The sequence below is a fragment of the Puntigrus tetrazona genome, chromosome 19, assembly GCF_018831695.1.
Source record: "Puntigrus tetrazona isolate hp1 chromosome 19, ASM1883169v1, whole genome shotgun sequence".
In the NCBI taxonomy this organism is placed as follows: Eukaryota; Metazoa; Chordata; class Actinopteri; order Cypriniformes; family Cyprinidae; genus Puntigrus; species Puntigrus tetrazona.
The window spans coordinates 4,121,918-4,144,225 of record NC_056717.1 but is presented as its reverse complement, the minus strand read 5'-3'; the positions used below and the strand labels follow the sequence as shown (position 1 = coordinate 4,144,225).

The window sequence follows — 22,308 nt, the reverse complement described above, 5'->3', positions numbered from 1 at the left end:
GAATCGCGAACCCCGTCCCAGATTTGCAGTCTGGAGACGCAGAAAGTCAAGAAACAACCCGCAGATTCGACTTGACAGATTTCCCAGGAAATCGAGCAGCGTGATGGACACCGACTCTGTTTTTAGCATCGCTCTGAACCCATCCATCCAGAAGATTTCAAACACGCCTGATATTTTGAGCCGATTTTAAAGCACATATTGTTTTCGTCTGTCGTGCGTCTCCGAGGCACGTGTTGCATGCCGCACGCCGAAGCGTTTTAGCGAGTACAAGCTCGGTATCGCCGCGTCCCTGCCATTTTTGACTCCACATGAAAAGGCTGCGCACGACGCTTCTTGCTACACCGTAGAGTGTCATTTTCCCAAACCCTCAGCCGTTTCATCCTCCCAGAGCTCCCGTCCTCCCCGTCACTGACAGCAGCATGACATCTCTCTGCCTTTGATAATACGCAAAGAAATATTCATCACTTCTGCCCTTGAGAAACAAACTTTTCTATAGAAATAACAGCGATACTTGGCTCAGAGCCGGTCGCCAACGCATTTTTAGCTCTCTGCGCTCAGCGCCACTGCAATTTTCTGCACTTCAGCCGTCGCGCGTCGCACTGCATTTTTCTTTTGTGCGAAATCTGATTGAAAGTGCTAGAAAGGGCTCGACTGGAGTGGATGAATTGGGCAGTGTTTATCGGAGAGAGAAAATCTGTTTTCATTTAAAACGAGCCGAGAAAGTCTCCCGTCTCACCCACGTCTCTCGCAGCGCCGCGCCGCATCGCCTGCGTCAGAGGAACCGACGCGTGTTCATTTCTACTCTTTCCCTCGCATCCTCTTTTAAGGCTGCCGACTCGGCCGCCATCCACTAAATAAAGAAACAAATAATTTATTCAGGAGCCTGCAAGGCACTCTACGGCCCTATGACCTGCCTGTCCGGGCCCAAAATAGAGACGACTGTGTGCGGCGCTGGACTAAGTGATTCAAATCCCACCACACTGGAGTGGCCATTAGTTACAGAGTGATCCTTACAAGACACGAAGTGCATTGAAAGGGATAGAAAATACTAACTAGTTTACTCACCCTCGTGTTGTTCCACTTCCTGTTCGTGTGGGACAAGCAATGGGGACTGACAAAATTGTTCAGCATAAAGGCATCACGAAAGCATGGCTTGGGTTCCACGTTTTCTGAATTTATGTGATTGGTCGTTCGACTGACTGAAATAAAAATAGAATCGTTCAACTGGTCGGTTTCGCATATGAACCGTTCAGATGATTTTGAGAATCCGGTCAAATGTGTTCCTCGCACGAAGACTTGAATGTACTGCACAAGTCATATGCACTACTTTCATAATGTTTTTGAAGTTTTTGAAGATTCAGTCCCCATTCGTTGTACACTAATGTTAAATGTAAACTAATCTAAAATATTATTGCAATTTACGGTTTCTTATTTAAATATGCTCAAGAATCATTTGAAGTTTAATCATTTTTCGCTTTATGAATTTCTTTATTCTTACTTTTAAACAATTCAATTAGTGTATCATACGAGGGGTGTGATGAGACTCTTATCCTACGAGATGAGAAGAGACACCGGGTTCACGAAAACGAGAGTCAAGTTTTTTTTGGACTTTTTAAAATAAATGCTCAATGATAAAATATATAGGGAAAATAGTACTTTATTTAACAGAATCATTACAAAAAGCACCTAAACTCTTTTTAAATGAATTTTAATCTATTTTAATGAATTGCATGCAATAACAAGATCTCGTTGAACCCCTAATCAAAAAAAATAAATAGATAAATATAAAAAAGTAATATACAGCATTGCATTTATTGCATCCTTGCTAAATAAAATGATGAATCAATGAAAACAATGAGAGAGAAATAAACAAACAAACCAACAAGCAAATAAATAAATAAATACTGACCCTAAACTTCTAAAAAATTTCGCATGAAAGTAAGTCACACGCGTTTAAAAAAGACTTAATGGTGAATAAACAATGACAGATTAAATATGAATATTCATTTTTTTCTTTAAGTTTTCCCCCCTTCTTGGAAAGAGAGGAAGTTGACTGGGCTTAGGACTCCAGCAAACAGCATTACTCCATCAGAAGTGCAGCGTTTGAGTGATGTACCCTGAATCGGAAGAGTAGGTAATTAAAATCAGTGCATATTTGGAACACAACGAGCATACTAATAGATCCAGAGTACTGCACCAGCGTTCTGGAGCATTCGCTACTGCCTTCTGAAGTATGACTCATGTCTGGCACACCGTACTTAGCGCAGAGTTACATTTCTGAGTGCTATTGTCTCTGGATGTTAGTGTTGCTGTGGTGCTGGTGGGGGGGGGGAGTGGAATAAATGACAGGTCTATAGCATTCTGTAATTTACCTAATGGTGAAGCTTATTATAACCCTACAGAGCAGTCAGCTGTGATTTAACAGAAATATTTTAGCGGTGTTTGCTAACGCAAGCATCATTATTGTTATTGTACACACTTAGGGTTATGAGTTCAGATCACAACCCTAAGCAGAGACGCCCAGTTACTTCAATACGCGATCACCTAGCAACCAGCCCTAATGCCTAGCAACGTGCTCAACATTTTAGAAATTTGTTAAAATTACTGTACCGACACCCCAAAACACCCTAACAACTTAGCGACAATGTAGAAAATCGTAAAATGCTATGGACACCCTAGCAACCAACCAGCAACCCCCTAACGACTTATTGAGCGTGGCCCGCCCACACACACTTCTGATTGGCTGTCATAGTCGATTGATTCTGTTGCGTCGCGGTGTCGCATCTAGTTTGGACACACAAATTGCTTGTTTATGGAATCTTGTCGTGTTGCGTGTAGTTAGGACACGGTGTAAGAACACCCTAGCAACCACCCATCAACACCCTAACAACTTACCAATCATACAGAAATGCTTAAACATTGAGAACTCCCTAGCAACCACTCAGCAATGCCCTAACTATTTAGCGATTTTATTTTGACAGTTCAAACACCATGTAAAAGTGAATTTTGCATCCGCCGTCCCTTAAATGCAACAACAACAACAAAACACTAAATACAGTATGGTATTAAATTAAGCTGTAAATATAATTAAATTAATTATATTTATTAAATGTGATGGTCCTGCTTTAATGTATCGTGGTGCTATAATGTTGCTATTAGTAATAGATGCTAATATTTTGGTATCTTATACCATCATACAGATACCTACTATATATACGAATATTGTATCTGGCAACCCTGGCTTGAACTATATAATTGCTTTCATTGGCCATTACCAATTAATGGCTAATATACATCGATGCATTCCTAATGGTTTGTGTGCCTCTTAAGGTTCACGTGTCCAGTACTTGCTTGTGCTTTGATATCTTACAGGCAGGTGTGTTTACCTCACCAGTTGTCGATACTCTTTCCCCGAATGCTCTGCACCTCTTCCATGGAGTGTGTCCCGCTCTACCGGGATGTGCCCTACTTACGGCATGTGCGTGTGTGTGTTTTGAGAAGCTAATAAGGCAGTCTTAGAGCCTTTACATGGAAGCAGGTCAGTCGGATCCCCGTCGGTGAGAGGCTGTGATCTCTGCCGCTGCGTGGGGCTCCAGAGGGCCCATCACAATCAATGGAAGGGAGGAGATTTGATTTTATACCATCTGTCCTAAAGTGGGACTGGATGATGAACCCTCCTAGCTTGGCAACAACAGGTCAGAAGGTGCAGCCGGTCAAAAATAAGACGAGACAAAAGAGAAAAATCTTTTTTCTCTATTTTAAATTACAATTACAATTGATGAGGACTTCGGAGTCAAGGCGACTTGAATTATTGCACTTGCAGCTCCAACTGGATTTGCACAAATAACTAGATTTGAAGATGCAAGCTAGACGTAGGAGGTTTTTAATGCACTGCTGTGCAGTCACTTAAGATGCTCTGGGTGGTTGCTAGGCTGTTGTGCAAGGTGCGTTCACACTGACTAATGTATTTTAAACAGATTTTAATGGAGCACAGTGGTTGACACAATATAACTACAGATAATATATAACTAGTGTAACATGCATCTTTAAGTATACGTATGCACAACTAGTAACCTCAAAAACATACATTTTAAACACAGGATCTGTCACATGATTAATACTGATCTGATTTGTTATTCAGTGAGCAAGTAATTAATTCAGTAATCACTCCCACTGACTCATAAGTGTTTTTGATGTATTGGAAAAAAAGCTGGGTCATAAGAGTCGTTTGCTCACTTTTTTGCTGCCTGCAATGCAAAATTAATATTTCACATTCAGTTCAACCTGCAAGCTCAGATGTCATTTTTCGGGTTCGTATTTTGGTTTTGGGAGTCCCCAACAACAGGTTAACATGCATGCAAGCTCAAAAAAGTCTTTCATGGTCATATCATATGCATTTATTTTTACCTTATTTGCTTAACGACTCATAAACAATTCCCTCAAGAGTTAATTTTTCCAAACCCCTCCTTTGCGTGACGTTAGTCTGCAGTGATTGGTTGATTTGATGAAGCAGGGTTTGTGTGATGGGTGCTGCTTTGTTTACAGCGTTACCCGGGAAACAGTTACGCTATTGCTGGAAAAGCATCACCTAGTGGTGAAGAATGAATGTACATTTTTATTCAGACCAACGGGACAAGACCATAAAGTTAGTGTCGTCAACATGAACTGGCGTTGGATCTGTTTTAAAAACGATTCGTTTCAGTGATTCAGAGTCGCCTCTAACTCCGTACAAGGTGCACTTTCAGATTTCAAACTTCTCAATCGCTTAGAGCGTGCACGAAAGATCATTTTCAAAAATCCATACCAAAATAAACCCAAAATTGTGCGTGAAGAAGAAGAGTTATCTATGCACTGGTTATTTCGGGCCGAAGCTTGGCACTGTGTCCGTTTACACATGAGCAGCTCATTCTTCAAACAGCGCAGCTGGTGTTTCAGCATCTCAAAGTGGTTGGCTTCACGGTAAACGAACATGAACTCCGTCTTTGCATCTGCTTTGAGTTTGCATCGCTTCAGTATGCATTTGGCAAAAAAAGTGCCAAGCATTCTTGTGATAAGAAGTGCTTATGAACAAAGTAGAATCTTTAATGACTCCCTGCCGTTCCCATCAACCGAAACCAATTTTATCATTAAATTTTATCATTTGATTTCCCCCAAATCATGCACCCCTACATCTGAGCATGTTTGTGTACTCTCATACTATAACTATTGACCCAGTTTTGTCGATATTTGCACCAGCCGTTAAGTTATACACAGGATTTTTATATAGTTGTGAACGTGAAGTACCACCATCAGCTAATGTGTAATATATTGCACTGGCTTTAGGTGGCGGTGTGTTCTCGCTCTAATACCGATGCGCACACACACACACACAAACCCGCAAGGCTCAGAGTTAATCTGTCCACTTGAGAGAGAGACCACACACACACACACACACACACACACACACACTGGATGTATGAATATTTGTGAACACACACGTGCTCGATCTCCCACACGAGCTCAAGGAAAAGCGCCCACACACACATTTACTTCACACATGCTGAGACAGCCAACCTCTACATGCTGATGCATCACATCCAGAGAGCTTTATTTCACTGGGATATTGTTCCCGCTTTGTTCCTGGAGTTTGCCGGGGCAAAGAGGAAGATGATTATGCCGAAATCCAGACTTTGCGCGCTCGGAGAAGGAGTTCCCGAGCCGTACGATTGCTAAGCAATAACCGCCATGCAGCCAGTAATCAGCTAAGTACCATAATCCTCCTTGCAGGGTAAAGTCGTGCTTGACCTCCAGCTATATACAGCCTGTGATAACAGCATTAAACGGTAACACCGCTCTCCACTCCCAGAAGCCTTTGCACCTCGTGCGCTCAGGCCTCTCGGCGCCCCCTCGGCTCTTCTCGGCCCGCTTCGGCTTTCTAGATTTGCTCCGGTGTGGAGAGCGTGCGGGGAGGGGTGCAGGACGCACACTAAGCTAGCAGCTACCGCGCTACGGGACCGGTGCATGTATTTTCTGTAACCCTGACCTCGTTTCCCCCCCCCGGCCGGACCTGTTCTGCCCCTCCGGCGGCGTGTGGTGCGGTGCACGTGCGTTTGATGCAGCCGCGCGGTCGTCATTGTGGCGCCCGCAGCCCAGATGTGCAGCTCTTGAGTGACAGGTGCGTGCGTGCTCGGCCGCGGAGGATTGGTTCTTCTTTTTTTTTTTTTTTGCCGGCGCAGCATTCGTGTGACAGTCAAGTTCCTCTCGCCGAATGCTGCTTAGTTGACGGTTTTGTGACAGGCGTGCAGATGTTCCCAGAGAAGTAATTATAACGCCTGAGTAATGCTCGCACAGAAGCGGCCGTGCAGTTGGGAAAGATTATCATGCGTGAGGTTTAGGGCTGTTTACATCTCGTGATGCCATGCTGTGGGTATAGGATTAACACTCATTCTGTTTGTTTTCCTCTTTTTGTCCCAGCAGGATGCTGTTTCGAGCGTCATTATAAGTTTGAGCCGCTTTCTGTGCAATGCATGCTTGTTCTTATATTATAAGCCGGTGTACGAAATTGGGGGTCACTACTTTTTTATTTGGCAAAGATGGGTTACTTGATCAAAAGTGACAGTAAAGACACTTACGTTTCTGTTTTGAATGAATGCTGTTAACGTGCGTCGAAATCATTAGGATGGTTTCTGAAGAATCACGTGAGATTAAAGACTGGAGTATTGAAGCATTTTATCAAAATCAAACAGTATTTGACCTTCGTTCATCTTTGGATAACAATGGAAGAGATTTTAGACGGCGTCGACTCTATAGACAGCAACTCAACTAAAACGATTGGAGTCCAGAAACATTCGTAAAGACATCGGTGAAGCGGTCCATGTGGTATCGGTAGCTCAACTTCAGTTTAGCGACGCTACGAGAATACTTTTTTTTTTGCGTAAAGAAAATAAAAATAACCTAATTTGCTCTCCTTAGTTGTATCTTGAGCCATTTTGGCGAGTATCACAAGCACACGCATGCTTTAACGTGTACTAAAGTACTACCGATATGTAAATAATAAGCAAGTAGTTAATAGTAATCGGCCTCTAGTGTTACCTTTATTTCCATAGGGACCTTTTATGGTACTTGTTTCCCAGTGAGTTAGCATTTACAGACAAGCAAGTGTTTGGAAAATTCACAATTAATTTTGACAATTTTGGCGCCGCGACAGCTTTAACAGCTCGAAAATAAAAATAGGCGGCACAAAAACCATTTGTCTTGGTGTTCTAATGTGTGATGTGACGCTTTTAGTTGACTGGCACTCCGTCCTATTTTTGTAACTTTGCACAGTTGCTCCAGTGAGTTTATATTTAATTCAGTGTATAAATATGTTGAATCAAATTACCTCGGATGCCACCGTTTCGGTGCAAACGAGGAATTATGGTTTGGGATCTTTTACTCCCGTGGCCATTCCAGTTATGCACTGCGGTGTTTAGTTATTTTGTGAGGTGAGCCGACACATGGCAAACAGAAAATAGTCTCAGCTGTGAGCGAAACGTCAAAATGGCCTTTATTTTAAAGCTAACAGCCGCTGAATATTGCAGTGGTTTTGAGTTTTGTTTCTCCTTCTGTGCTGTGTCTGCTCTGATTCGAGAGGCTCGTGGGGCTTTGCACGGAAACGACAAATCAAGGAATAATATCACCCATATTGCAGCATGCATATGATGACACGGTGGATGATGTCACATTTACATTTAGACATTCAGCAGTCATTTACTGCTGAAATATGGTGCGGCTCAATATGCTGCTGCTGCTGCTGCTGACTCTGCACAATCATTTAATGATGCATTGCCCACGTCAATAAAAATAAGATGTTCGCCCATGGCAAAGCCAGCAATATAATGCTAAGTTATTATGGGTGGTTGTTGGGGTGTTTCTACGTGGTTGCCAAGTTGTTATCAGCATTTTACATAGAGTTGCAGATTGTTCTTTAGATTGGTGTAGGTCTATATATATATATGTGTGTGTGTGTATATATATATATATATATATATATATATATATATATATATATATATATATATATATATATATATATATATATTGAAATGAGAGATTAACTTAAGTAATTTTTTTTTCACTTTTTTTATCACTTATCAGTAAAATATCATTTGTTAACCTTAACATGTTATTAAATATTTTAATTACCTAACATTAATGAACGTTTTGAATTTTTCATTGGGAGTTTAACCAATTTATTAACTAATGATAAATAATGAAGAATGTAAAGTGTGTGACAGAATAATAAAGAATTTATTTTCATTTGTTATTGAATATTTAAATAATCATCTGCTTTGTTTAGTAAAAAATGTACATTTTAATTACATTATAATTGTATTAATGGTTTTAATTTTAGTCAACTATAATAACCTTGCACCTCAACAAACCACGTGACTTGTAGCACCATTCATGCCTATAAAAAGAACGATAAGAGATCATTCGCACTCAACTTTAATACTTAAGGTTATGGTTTTGTTCAAATCACAAACAGTAGTAAAATGGCTGTTTACTTTAACAGTCTCTTTCCAGCTGTGGGAGAGTAGCAGCATCTGCTGTAAGCGAGACCGCTGGCGTGATATAACGGTCAATGAGAGCGAAACAGAACGGGAGGAAACTAAACGCATCTGGCTCAGTCTTGGCACTGCAGTGTTCCTCTGACTCGGTGTGACACACTTCCCCTCATGACTCTGGCCGGAGACGAACGCTCTGCCCTTACAGGTTAACCGCTATGAAAGCCATGGCTCAAGGGTCTGTTGTGGCAGACAGGTCCCAGACCACCAAACCCCATCCAACTGGCCCCACTCACAGAGCTTCACGGTCCCTGCGGGCTCCTCACCATGAAAGAGCTCCAGGGCAGGAACGGCAGCGATGCTTGTTGACGTGCGCCTGCTTAAACAAGGGCCCTGAAGCCAAGCGGGGATAGACTCGTGGCAGTGAACTTGAGGGCACTGCTGGCGGAGAACAGTTTAGTGTGTGTCAGTCTGGGGGACTAGAAAGACAGTGGAAGGCATAAATTAGGCATGGATCAGGATGCCGTGCTCCTTCTGGGGTTTTTTTTAATGATAAGAACCCCAAATATTATAATCCTCTTCCGAAGGGGAATATAAATAGAATACAAGGGCAGCTTTTTATAAGACTTATATGGTGTGATGGAAAAAAAATGCACCTTTGTTAAAAAATTGTAACAACTGCCATTGGAATTGTATTAAATATAATATATTTAATAATAATAATATTATATATATATATATATATATATATATATATATATATATATATATATATATATATATATATATATATATAATTTTTTTAAACATTAATATTAGATGTGTAAAGCAGAGAAACATTTTAACATTTAAACATTAAATGAGATTTACATTTTTTTGGTTTGGACTTTTTCTTAATGGTTAAGTTGAATGTCGTTAAGCAAAGATCATGCATAATTAAAATCATGAAGTTTGTATAATTTAAGATTAATTTATTAAAACAAAAATGTTTTTTTAGCTTGGTAAAAAAAAATTTAAAATGTATTTATTTATTGTTTTTTTCCAGTAATTATGTGTGTTTTTCTGGTTATCTTTCTGGTTATATATAGAGTGATTTTTCCAAAAATTTTGATTAAGTTTGTACGTAAATCTACTACTACTACTATCTATTGGACAGTAGCAATATATTTCTGACACTTTAAGTTTAATTTTGGCGTGTGGCCATGAGGATCTTTAAATTTTTGTGTGTTTATGATATGATAATAATTGTACTCAACAAAGGGGTCAAATGTTCCTGTAGTGACCCTCAGAGCAATTCTGGATATGTTGCTTATGTATTTGTCATTATTTATTTGGACAGTAGACAATGAAATCACAACGAGCATCCCGCTCTTGTGTAGTAAACTAAACCATTCATTCGCACAGACACATGCAGAACACAAAGGATTTAAATTGTAGTGTGCTGACCTACTTTTAATTAATACATGCAAACTTTGGCAAATTCTGTAACATTCTGTGTTATAAGGTAAGATCTATTTTTATGATTGGGTTCTGCAATTTTGTCCAAGTTTTCCACGTTAGGAAAATCATAGGGCCCTGCAGCTCTAAAATACTTTTCTTTTTTTTTTTTTTTTTTGAGTTACTGTGTGAAAGGACCACAACACGGGACTCAAACTCATGTCTTACACGTTTCGTCATTCTTCAGCATTCTGCACCATAGGGCTGCATGATTACGACAAAAATCATAATCGTTGATTATTCCCTTGAAACTGTAATTGCAATTTATAAATTATGATCATCACAATTTAAATTGAATGAGCTTTATGTTAGAAGCAGAAGCATGTCATATGCCATTGAAGAAAATAATAGCAGCTGAACAGGTTTTTTATAGTATCAAACTTCAAATGTGAGCTATACATTGGATTAGTTTTTTTCCTTTTAAATACAAAAGTACAAATATACATAGTGTTATAATGCTATACCAAAACTACAAATAAAACAGTGCAAGATAACATGTATAAAGAAAGAACATCGTAAGCCCACAGAATAATATAAGTGGATTTTGAACAATTAATTGCCACCATAATTGTACTTTCAATTAGAAATGTGATGCCCTACTGCACCTGCGTTTTGTCCCATTTCAGTATTTAGCAATTCATCCAGCTGTTTTTTAATACTAGAATACGTTCTAAGTCTAAGTAATTATACAAACAACAAGCTCAAACAACTCACCTCTAGGTAGTTTTATACATCCCTAGTATGAATCACTTGAAGAAAAATGAAGGTGCTATAAGCTCATTTGTGACTGAGAGTACAGTTTCAGCCTCACCTCACTGCATTGACCACTCGCACTGACCTCATTTCCTTTTACATTCTTAGAAACAGAAGCCCATCAGCATCCAGGGACCCCAACGCGGCATATAACCAAAGGGAGGGGGAAGGAGGACTGCAGTATGCCCCGGCTGAAGGAGGCATGCCCCGATCCCCGTCCGACTACGGACGTGACCCTGGCCATTCGCCGAGGAGTTCAAGAATGTACAATGAGGTGGGCGGTTACCAAGACGGCCGAGGACGCTGGCACTCGCAAGGCCAGCGTTTGGACGGCCAGCTAGAAGACTATGAGCTCCAGAGACGTCGTGAGGAGGAATACCAGGCCCGATACCGCAGCGATCCCAACCTGGCGCGCTACCCAGTCAAACCCCAGCCCTACGAGGAGCAGATGCGCATCCATGCCCAGGTGTCACGGGCTCGGCACGAGCGGCGCCACAGCGACGTCTCGCTCGCCTACACAGAACTCGACGAGCCTCTGCATGGGCCCGGTGGGCGGCAGTCGCGCCTCCCTCTGTTGGGAGGCCCAAGTCAGCGCTCGTACTCTATGGACAGGAGCTCGCCGGGACACCGGATGTCGAATCACAGCCCACCGACGCCACACCGCAGCCCCGTGCTGGGCGAGAGCCGGCGAGGCCCGGCGGAGCCAACGAGGAAACCCATACCCCAACAGCACCACTTGGACCCTAGCTCAGCCATGCGCAGAAACAAACGGGACAAAATGGATAGCATGCTACGAAACGACTCTCTGAGTTCGGACCAGTCCGAGTCGGTTCGGCCTCCTCCACCTCGACCGCACCGCAGCAAGCGCCTTGGCAAGCTCCGAACCATGGGCAGCTTCAGCAGCTCAGAAGAGGAGCTGGCAACCACGCCGGAGTACACCAGCTGTGAGGATGTGGAGCTGGAGAGCGAGTCCATCAGCGAAAAAGGTAAACGCTGCCGACTCTGAATGGAATTATTGCATTTCTGGTTGCTAATCGCTGCTGTGTTTTAGGAAGTTGCATTAAGAGTTTCTGGAACTTCAGAGGTGACTCCATTTATGTCAGTTTCCTAGAAAGATCTATGCCTTCATGCAGACCACCACGTTGCTCCAGAGCTGATGGGGGCAGCAGCGAGTACAGTGCTGTTGTATGGATTATTTAGAGCCTGTGAAATATAGTGCAATAGCTTGTTTACTCTCAACTGAGTGAAATGCAGATGGAAGGCTGGAAGTGACTTTTAGGTTATACAGAATTTGTTGACAAGTAGTTGCAATGTTACTTATAATTAGTAGAATGTCTAAAGTGGACTATCAAAGTTTAGGGTTAGTAGAATAAGTCGACATATACTTGCAAAGGTTCTGATAGTCAGTATGTAGTATGTTGTGCACCCATCAAAACAAAGTGTAAGAAGATATTAAGCAGACAGTCTACTAATACTAACTGACATGTAGTTGTTAGTCTCAAGTGGACTATCGAAATAAAGTGTTACAGATATTTCCATCCAGGAATCACTAGCAGAAATTCAAAATGCCTATGTTTTGCATTGTTTATGGATGCTTAACTCGGTCAAACTGAAAAACCACTAGAAGAAAGTAACCGCTTTGAAAAGTATGTTCTATATATTATGAATTTGTGTAGCGTGAATATAGCATAGATTTGAATATTATATGTATGTTTGTCATGTGACCTACCGGACCAGCCTCATCTCCCGTGGCCTCATGGGATTGTCAAGTGTCCATTAGATACGCACTTCAGAATCTCACCTGAAGTGTTCGTGTTGGGTCTACTGTTTAGTTAATTTGCACATACTACGCTTTTAATGTACTGTTTTACATTATAGTAGGGAAGTTTGCTGTTTGGATGCAGCGTGTGTGCGCTCTATAAACAGCAGCCAGAGGAATCTTGTGGTTCGACATCCTAGATCAGGACCTGCTCCTGGAGAGCTACCTTCCTACAGACTTTTTTCAGTAACTCTGAGCATTTGATTGGGTTTACGGCTGAACTCTGCAGGACGGTAGATCTCCAGGAGCAGATCCTAGATCCTAAATGATTTTGTGTTATTTTTTACTGAATGTTCTTGGTTGGCCCACTTCAATAAGAAAGTCCGTTTTTGCAGAGCAGAACTTGTTGATGGTCAAGATATTGTGGGTTATAATGTCATCTTACGGAATCTGCCTTCAATACAGATTTGGAGAGGTTTTTTTAATTAAGAGAGCATAATGAAAGTAACATTTGTTGAAGAATTATTGCATGCTTTTTTTTTCAGTTGTCTACACTGTTGAATGAATTGTTGAATATTAAGCAGATTATTGCTTGTAACAGTAACCCCACAGTTAATATTCTCAACACAGTCATATGAGAAGACAAAAGATGCGAGAATTAAGTTATTCTGTGACCTTTCTCCTCTATATTCAGTTTAAAACTGCACTTAAGATAAAGGAGAATCCAGTGACTCTGGCAATTACATGGGGTGAGTCACATGACCAGGGTTTAAACCATGGAGGGTGTTTCATTATTTAAGCAGGTTTAATTATGTAATACAAACCGGGCTGAAGATGCCGGAGTGTGAATGGGGACACAGGACACAGTCATACATTGCCATTCACTGTTAAGTAGAATCCAGTTAGAATATGAATGCGTAGGAGGGCTATAGCCTACGCATAATATGGACATTTACTTTACAAATATTACGATGCATTTCTATAGACTTGACTGACCCGAGAGGTTGAACAATGAGATGCGCTCATTCAAAGACGTGCAGTTGTTACTTGAACATTTATTTATACGTGCATTTATTGCGGTCGTATGTCAGATGCACGTGACAGCGTAATATGTTACTGTAACAAACACTGCACGCTTTCTTTCAGAATCATCATTGGCTGGCAGAAAGACAAATATAGGCTGCATGAACATTTTCACCCAGAAAAACCAAGATAATTGTCAATCGTCAGTAGCTAATTTCGCCAAAGAAAATAAAGCCCCGAAAACTGTCGTGCGTCTCTATCCAACACACGGCATGGTGTTATTAATGAATCCACGTTTTTAAAGGAATCGAGTGAATCAATAATTCAGTGAACCATTCATACAGGCACTTACTTAGTTTCTGAATGAATCAGCCGTTTGAACGAATCGATTGAATAGTTTGCTTATTAAGACAGGTGTTTGTCACCACCTTCTGGATACGTAGAGTATCCTTTTTTCTTTTTATTTGTATGTGTTATATTTCAGCTTCCTGTTTGTAATGTCTACTCAGTGTTTTTTCTAAACTACCGCTTTAAGTATTACTTACTATTGTCTTTATTCAGCATGTTAATGATTGGCGCATGATAACAATTTTTGGATCATCAAAGGTCAGCAGCAAAGACATTGATATATAAAATGGGACTAGATACATTTGAATGCTAAATCAGTTTTTAATGAATTAATGCACATTCACATTTATTCTAGAACTACACCGTATTCACACACAATGCCTCCGACCTTCTAATTTCCAATTAATCTGATTATCTAACTTGCGTTAATTTGTTTCCCCTAACACCGATGGTACATCTTAACATGTATAACAGATCGTAAGGTAATTAAAATGTCTCACCAAATTGCCTTTTTAAAACCATGTCCGTGTTTCTTCATTAGTCATTACAGCCAGGCTTTTCAAACTACTGCACAGATGTCTTCTTTATTTAACACACCTGGCCTGAACTGGATCTGTCAAATAAAGAGAGATTCAAAATGGGCAGCAGCTCAGGGAGGCTTTTGGAACGGTTTGAAAAGCCCCGACGTACAGCAGAATTCCAAGTTATTTACAAGCTAATATCTGTGGCATGTTGTTTGCTACGTTAAATAATTGCAATTCATGTCTCAGCATGTGCATTTTAAATAAAGACTTTTACTCGTGGGAAAGCTCAGTTGAAGGATTTAACACTTAGAGATGCATAAAGGGGGTTGCACATCATGTGCGTCATCGATGTTTTGTCAATTCTTGAAGTGAGCTTTCGACCGTAATGGCTCTTTTTCGCCAAGCGGTACAGTTCAGTATAGTACAGTAGGGTGCACAATTAGGCCTGTTTTCATTGTCAAAAGGTGTAAATTGTACCAAAAATGGTACCATACCGCTTTTTTGGTAGCCTTCTGTTGGGATATTACTTTGATAAAGGGTTGCCCGATACATTGTTTCAACATCGATATCGAAATCCAAGAAAGAAAATGTTTCTGTAGCTTTCTGAATATTAAGTGAATGTTAATCAAACAACAAAACCCAGAAGATTTATTAGATTTAACTTGCAGTGTAAACTGTGCAATGTTATTTCATATTTAATTATTCAGTTTCTGCACCTGAATACTCTTAGACTTAATTGAAAAATATAAAATATTTGTTTATTATATATAAAGCATTTATTGTTTATTTAATTTGTAGCTTTGTAAGTAATCTGGTGTTTTGTTTTTTTTTTCATATTGCAACATATATTGCAGAAAAACTATGTCAATGCGAGTTTTTTTTTATATTGATCAGCCCTACTTTGATACCTAGAAGGTAGAGCTGCATGATTAATCGAATGCAATTGTCTGCACATTTTGTAAGTAAAGCTGGTTCTGTGATTTAGTAGTAAATCTCCATCACCTGCTTTCAGGTGGAGCAGCATTTATTACACAGAGTTCTCTGACAAGCTACTCAAAAAAATTGCAGAAAATGTAATCTTACGATTAGGAAACGGGTGTTTGAAATAAATTCTTCTGTGAAACGATAATGTGGCTTCTTACACAGAATTAAGAATGCAACATACTTCATAGCCTTTATCACTTTATCAATACCGTGTCGATTAGCATTGAATTATAGGTATACTTTATTTGGATGAAAGTTATAAGAAGAACTCTGATAAACCGTATATATTGCCATAGTCATGTGTTTATTAGTCACATTGAATCAATGAAAGCGTTTAAATCTTCTGTTTATTTAGCAGCCGCTGTAAGCATTTCTTTGATTTCTTCTTCAGTATGTATTTTCAGTTTCTGCGTGAGAGCGCCTCTGGCCTTCGGTTGGAAATTTACAACTGATCACAGAGCCGTGCTTCACTTACAAGATATGCGTGTCAATCGCAGCTTCTGCCTAATAGCGATTTCGATTTAATTTCATTTCGATTTATTGTGCAGCCCTACTTTTTAAGATACTACTTTGACAGTTTCATGAGTAAAATATATTAATTTCTGAACCCCTTTTTTCAGTGTATTTAAAACGTGGTGGCACTTTTCCTCAGGTGTGAAAGTAACTTAGGAACAAGGTCAGTGGACTCTTTGAAACTCCCATTGATCAGCAATGTTAGCGGTTTAGCAAAAGTCTACATGGTACTCATTATCAGTAGGCTTCCAGAAATGGATATCTGTGAAGTACCTGTCCTTCCTCTTCCTCCTCTTTCTTCTTCCACGTAAGATATTCCCCTCCCCTAAAAGCTCTGATGTTGTCAGGGTCACAATTAGCTCAATTGGTTAAGCCTCTTTGCACAGGAGCAGTCTCGAGAGAGCTCCCCAGAGCCTTCCTTCATCTGCAGAAGCAGGGAGAGGGAGTCCCAGCAGCTTCGCAGTGGTGGAGGGTCACTTCCGTGGCAGAGTCGGGAAGTGAAATTGCACCAGTGCATCTGTCATGGTTACCTCTCCACCACAGCTACTTAATGCACTCAAGAGGCTACATTCGAGCAGAAGAAAGTAGGACACATAGTGACTCAAGGAGACACTTGCTTCCACCTTCATCAGGCTCATACTTAGTTTCTCTGTTTCAGTCAGCTGTCTAAAGGCTAGTTCACACCCAGCAAATCTCCAAATCCCACTGCTTGTTCAGTAGGGTATCTGCTCAGGCAATGAATGTTTCCCCGAATTTCCAATCCAGCATCGAGCGTTAAACTCTAGAGTCGACGCAAATCTAGCAGGCATCCAATCACTCCATCTGACCTCATAAGAGTGGCACACCTCTTGACTGTAGACAGGAAAGAGCTTGATCTCTGACAAGCTTATCCTTTCAACGGCTGCCATTGGACATACGTCAGTCAGTCAGTCAGTGACAACTCAACCTGATTGGTTAAAAGTAGTGAATTCCCTCCCCGCCTGGAGAAAGAGAAAAGGATTTGGTCAAAGTAGCAAACTAGTGGAGGCACACACCAAGACGGCACGCTGTGTGAAGCCTGGGAAAATGGTGGTAAGTCAATATTTCATCAAACCGCCAACACCTGGAATGGTGACTGGTTTTGCTGCGTAAGTGAGTGAGGACTTTTAACTTAATTGTTTGCTCTGAACTTCACTTTTTAAGTGAAAACTACCAACTAGAGGACTGGAAAATCTAAAGGAAAGGAATAGTTGTATTGGTTGGGTGCAAGCGATTGAGGCCAATGCTTGCTCCCATGGAGTCATGAGCAAACTGTAGGGGTTCTCAGAGTCAGGGATCAGCCCGGCAAACTCAGGGAAACAGTCTGTTGTGATGCGGGGACTATGTAGGGCAGGGTGTTTGAGCTGGCTTACAAGAATAACGGTAAGCTCATTATTCTAAGGCATGAACTCCATTTCAGTGCAAGGAGAAAGAGAGAGGGAAAGAATGACATCGTTGAGAGGCAATGGAAAAAAGCGCAAAGAGTTGGGTTCGATGTCTTTCTTGAAGGGGATGTGCAAGACCTTTAAAGACCGACCCAAGTGTGATTTGAAAAGCTGCAGTTGAGTTCGAGTCCCTTTTCTGGTGGACGCAGTTCAGTAAATCAGCTTTGCAGAACCTTAACTTGCCAAGGTTTGCAAGGGGTGGTGCAGCAAAGACGGATTATCAACAATATATTGGGACTACACAGAACAAATTCCCTTTTTTTTTCGGAAGGCGCTGGGAAGGCGCACACAGTGCTTGGACAAATGGCGAACGCTTCTGGTTTGTGAGGCATGGTGTATGTTAAGGCAGAAGTAATGTCTACAGAAGTAAGCTTTTACAATATTCATTCTTTTCACGGCAGCACACAGATATTACCGCATGCTGGCAGGGAAATTGGGGACAGGATGATGCAATGTTGGCAGCAGTAATCAGACTTCTGCAATATTAAAGTTTTCATGCTGTACACTAGGATACAATTTCTTTTTATCCATTTATTATAGTACCGTTATGATATTGCACTGAATCTGGCTGTTGAAATTATGGATGCATAATAACATATTTTTCATCTTTTAAACTACAGCTTGGTTTCGTAATCAAATATATTGTGCTGGTGACACAGGCACACGTAAAAACTATTATCTTGCACATATGAAGTGAGTTCTATGACCATGGTTTACTTAAATAGTCCAGTTTATTTTGCACATTTCAAGTGAATGCTATGATGGTGGTTTGCTTTCATTTAGTTTATATTTAAAGGACCTTAAAATATATATGTGTGTGTGTGTGTGTGTTAAATATTCCATATACTACATAAGCAAAATGGGATGCATATTATGGTATTATGTACATTATGCAACAGCATGGAGCAGTATTAAACAGATAAAATATGTCTTTTATTTATTATTTAATCACTATATTTTAATTTATGTGTATCTCTAACCAGATAAAGACTTAACAGAGAGGTTCTCTGTCAACAGAAATAGTGCTGTTTAAAATGTGCTTCTCAGAAAATGTACTTTCAGACAATATTTGTGACATTTTTTCATTTCTTTCTGTCAAACTGCTGGAAAATCAGGTTTTGCCTTGTTGCGTTGTTGTTCACGCTTTTTTTTTTTTTTTTTTTTGTAACACTATGCCACTTTAAAATATCTGTATTTGTTCTTTCTTTCCATTTGCTTTATAGGTAAGTGTATGCAACGAAAAGCGATATCAATTGTTACGTGTGTTAATTTAAAGTGATAATTAACCCAAAAATGACAATTCTGTTATCATTTAGTCACCCTCATCAGTCACCAACCTGTTTTTTTCTACTGTGGAAAACAAACAAGATCTTTTAAAGAATGCATTAGTGCCTTTTTTCATGTAATTGCAATGAATGGAGATCTAAGGTTTCACAAAAGTATTATTAAAGTAGTTCTTATAACCATTAAATGAATGGTGATTTAATTTCGTCAACCAGATCAACTGTTTTTGTTTAGTTTTTTTTTTTTCAAGAACCGATCCACTCTTGAACCAGGCATCTATTGTGGATATCTTTTTTGCAAGTTGCAGTCCCCATTCATTGTAATCGCACGGAGTAAAAAACAGCTAGCGCGTTCTTTAAAATATCTCCTTAAGTGTTACACGGAAGAAAAAAGTTGCGCTCTTGCAGGGTGAGTAAATAACGGCAGCAGTTTCATTTTTGCAGAACTACTCCTATAAAAGAGAAAGCGTGCGTATCTGCCTATACAAGTGAAATCTTGTTGACTGGAGTGTGTGCGTATGTGTCCTCTCACTGTGCTGTCCTCAGGAGATATGGATGGTCACTGGTGGGACCATGCGTCTTGGCATAGCGAGGCCTCCTCAATGTCTATGGTGAGGCTTGTGACCCTCTCACCCCATTTCCCCTCGTTTAATTCACCTCTGCATGTTTTGTTTCTCCTCCTTTTTTGTATCATCCATAACTTTTAGGCAACATTCAAAGGGGAAAAAGAAAAACAAATGAGCAGGCATATTTTTTGGACGCCAGTTATGCAGAGAGGCAAAAGACAGTGGTGCGATTTCGGGAGCGCTCCCGCGACGAAGACGCGGAGTGGTGCGAGCCGCAGGTCAAAGATTCAGGGGTTGACACGTGCAGTAGCACCACGCTAAACGAGGAGCATAGCCATAGCGACAAGGTACTGAGACGACTTCCTGCCGCCTGCCTCTCGCTTCCTGTGACTGACCTGCTCGACTGTCTGTTTCTGCCCCTGGAGGGTTTCCCGCTCTAACCGTGCCTCTCAGACGAGAGGAGAACCCTCTGGTTTGCTTTGCTCCACTGTCTTCTGGCTGCAGAGTCCTAGCGCATCCTAACTCACAGAACGATGAATGACAAACTTCCTGGCACTGTTTGCTCCATATGCTGCATGCTTCTCGATGCGGACAGACGCTCCATTTTGATTGCAAACCTGTTTTTCCTCACTTGGTCACGTCACCTTTTCACAACCCCACCCCCCACCTTCGGGATTTCCTGACATGATTTTTTCCACACAATCCTTCAGTCTCAGCTTAAACACAGGGATAGGCTAGTGTGGGAATCGATCTTGCACTAAGCAGTTGTTTTTCTTTTCCCCTTTTCACTGTCTCATTCTTCATGCTGTCCTTTTCTGTCCCATCTTTGGTTTTCGTTCGTTCACCGCGTCTTTCGCGATAGCGAATAGAAGTAGCTTGCTACATCCATACTGCTTGAGGGTGTGAGAGCAATTTACTTTGCTTTTCTGGTTAACCGGCGGATTGATCTGGATCAGTGCTTCTCAACTGGTTTTTAAAATGAAACAATTGTGAATTGGTTGACCATTGGGTTTAGGGAATAATTTGATCCTAATTTGATCTTTATTAATAGTTAAGAAGGTAGTTGTTAAGTTTTGATATTGAGGGATGTAAAATATGGCCATGCAGACTAATATGTTCTTTATACGTACTAATAAACAGTTAGTATGCTAGTAATATGCATGCTGATACGCAAATACTTAATAGTGAGAATTTTAACATTTAATATTTGTGAATTGGCTAACCGTGTTTGATGTGATAAAGCAACAAGCACGAGATTTTGGAACATTTTGTTAATAGTTTGTTTTTCTTTTTTAGGCATTGAACTGTGTAGTATCTACTGTAAAATCTTATTGGTCCAAAATCTTCCACTGTATATTAAATATGAAATATCTTCTGACTGTGTGCGATTCAAATCAACAGTGTTTACCATTCAGGTGGAACATGCTGGATACTTTTCACAACACTCCTGGTTCACTTGAATTCACAAAAACACAGTATGGAATCTGTCTAATGTAAATTTGTGAGGAACCAAGTGAACAGAGATTTATGTTAAAACTGGAATTTGTACAAAAAGAATGCAAAGTATTATATGAAAGAGTCCGAATGTATTATAAACCATGACCACTGTTACACTTTCCGCAAAAACAAAACATGGCTTGTGGGTCTAACCATTAAATGATCTTTTCAAGTATATGATATATTTATTTTGCGTTTTATTTTTTAATGTTTATAAGAATCAACTGTCAAATCTCGCCAGCTGTGAAATAACTGCTTTTAAGTGAAATACTCAGTTTTGCAGTTAATGCAACAACTGTAGAGTTTTGTAATCACATTACAGTCACGATGACAATATTCAATTGGCTCCTTCTTTGTGGGTTGAATGTAACTGAAAGTAGATGTAACTTGTAGTGGCCGTGGTTTATAGTTTTGTGGAATGCAGTCCGATATACAGTTTTTTTTTGTTTGTTTTTTTTGCATTCAGCATTATAGCTTTTTATAAAACAGCTCTGTTTCTTTATGATTGCTAGGCATGGTAAAATACTGCATCAACTGACATTATTACATCAGTATTACTGTATACAGGTCAATACAACGTCCCACAGCTGTTCTGAAATCACTGTAAACCACTGTTTCTTGGGGGTCACTGCTTTAATCGAGTAATACGTGCCAGTATTGTGATTCGCCAGTTGAGAACTGCTGATCTAGTTTACTGCTTTGAGTTGTGGTCCTGAATGGTGTGCTTGATACCTCTCACCTTGTTGTACTTGTACTTAATGCACAAACCGAGCCCTATAGGGTGGACTTTTTCACGCTGTTAGATCCTGCCATCTTTTCCTCACCCTCATGTCATTGCAGACCTGTAGGACTGTCTTTGGAGATGTAGCGCAGAGAGCTCCGATTCATAACGGCCGCCGGAGCTGTCAAACTCCCAACAATGGCAAAAGCTTGTACCAAAAAGTGGTCCATACAAACCGTTCTCCGTGTTCCAAGCTTTCTGAAGGCATTCAGTGGCTTTACGTGGGGAACATGCTCTAAGAAATGTCTGCAAAATGATGTGCCGTTTTAAAGGGATAGTTCCCTGAATATGAGAGTTTGCTGTTAATTTACTTACCCTCAGGCCATCCAAAATGTAACTGACTTATTTTTTCTTCAGTAAAATAGTAGAGAATATTTTTAGTTGAAACTCTGGTTCTTGGTGATTCATAAAAAATGCAGTCAAAATAGCATGTACAGACAAGACTCAATAGTTTTCTTTGTTTTTTTACGCAATAACGTTAGTACATTATTCTTTTAGATAAAATCATAAAGAGCAACAGTTTAAGCTAAAAATCTTTATATACTGAAGAAAAAATCGTCTACATTTGGGATGGCCTAAGAGGAAATTAACAGCAAATTTTCATTTTTGGGTGATTCATTTTCTTAGATATTTTTTTTTTCCTCTTACAGATATTAAATCACATACAATTAACATATGGTGCAAAATAATAATACATGAGCTCATTGTCATCAAATTTGGCACTTAGTGTTTTGATGCACCATATGAATTAAGCGTATATTAGATTTGAGAACTACAGTAGATGGGAACAGT

The 22,308-nt window shown here is 40.2% G+C and overlaps 1 protein-coding gene across 19 annotated transcripts in view; it reads left to right on the top strand.

Annotated features, from left to right (window-relative positions):
• The window catches only part of rims2b (regulating synaptic membrane exocytosis 2b), a 125,203-nt gene that overhangs the window by 55,017 nt on the left and 47,878 nt on the right, over positions 1-22,308 (top strand). For 16 of the 19 annotated variants that reach the window (XM_043216972.1, XM_043216973.1, XM_043216977.1 and 13 more), the window contains 2 exons: positions 10,884-11,761; positions 19,380-19,585. In XM_043216972.1, coding sequence (XP_043072907.1) covers positions 10,884-11,761; positions 19,380-19,585 — 1,084 coding nt within the window. Of the gene's footprint in view, positions 1-10,883; positions 11,762-19,218; positions 19,284-19,379; positions 19,586-22,308 lie in introns of all 19 variants that reach the window. The other 3 variants (XM_043216982.1, XM_043216980.1, XM_043216979.1) reach the window with 1 other exon arrangement.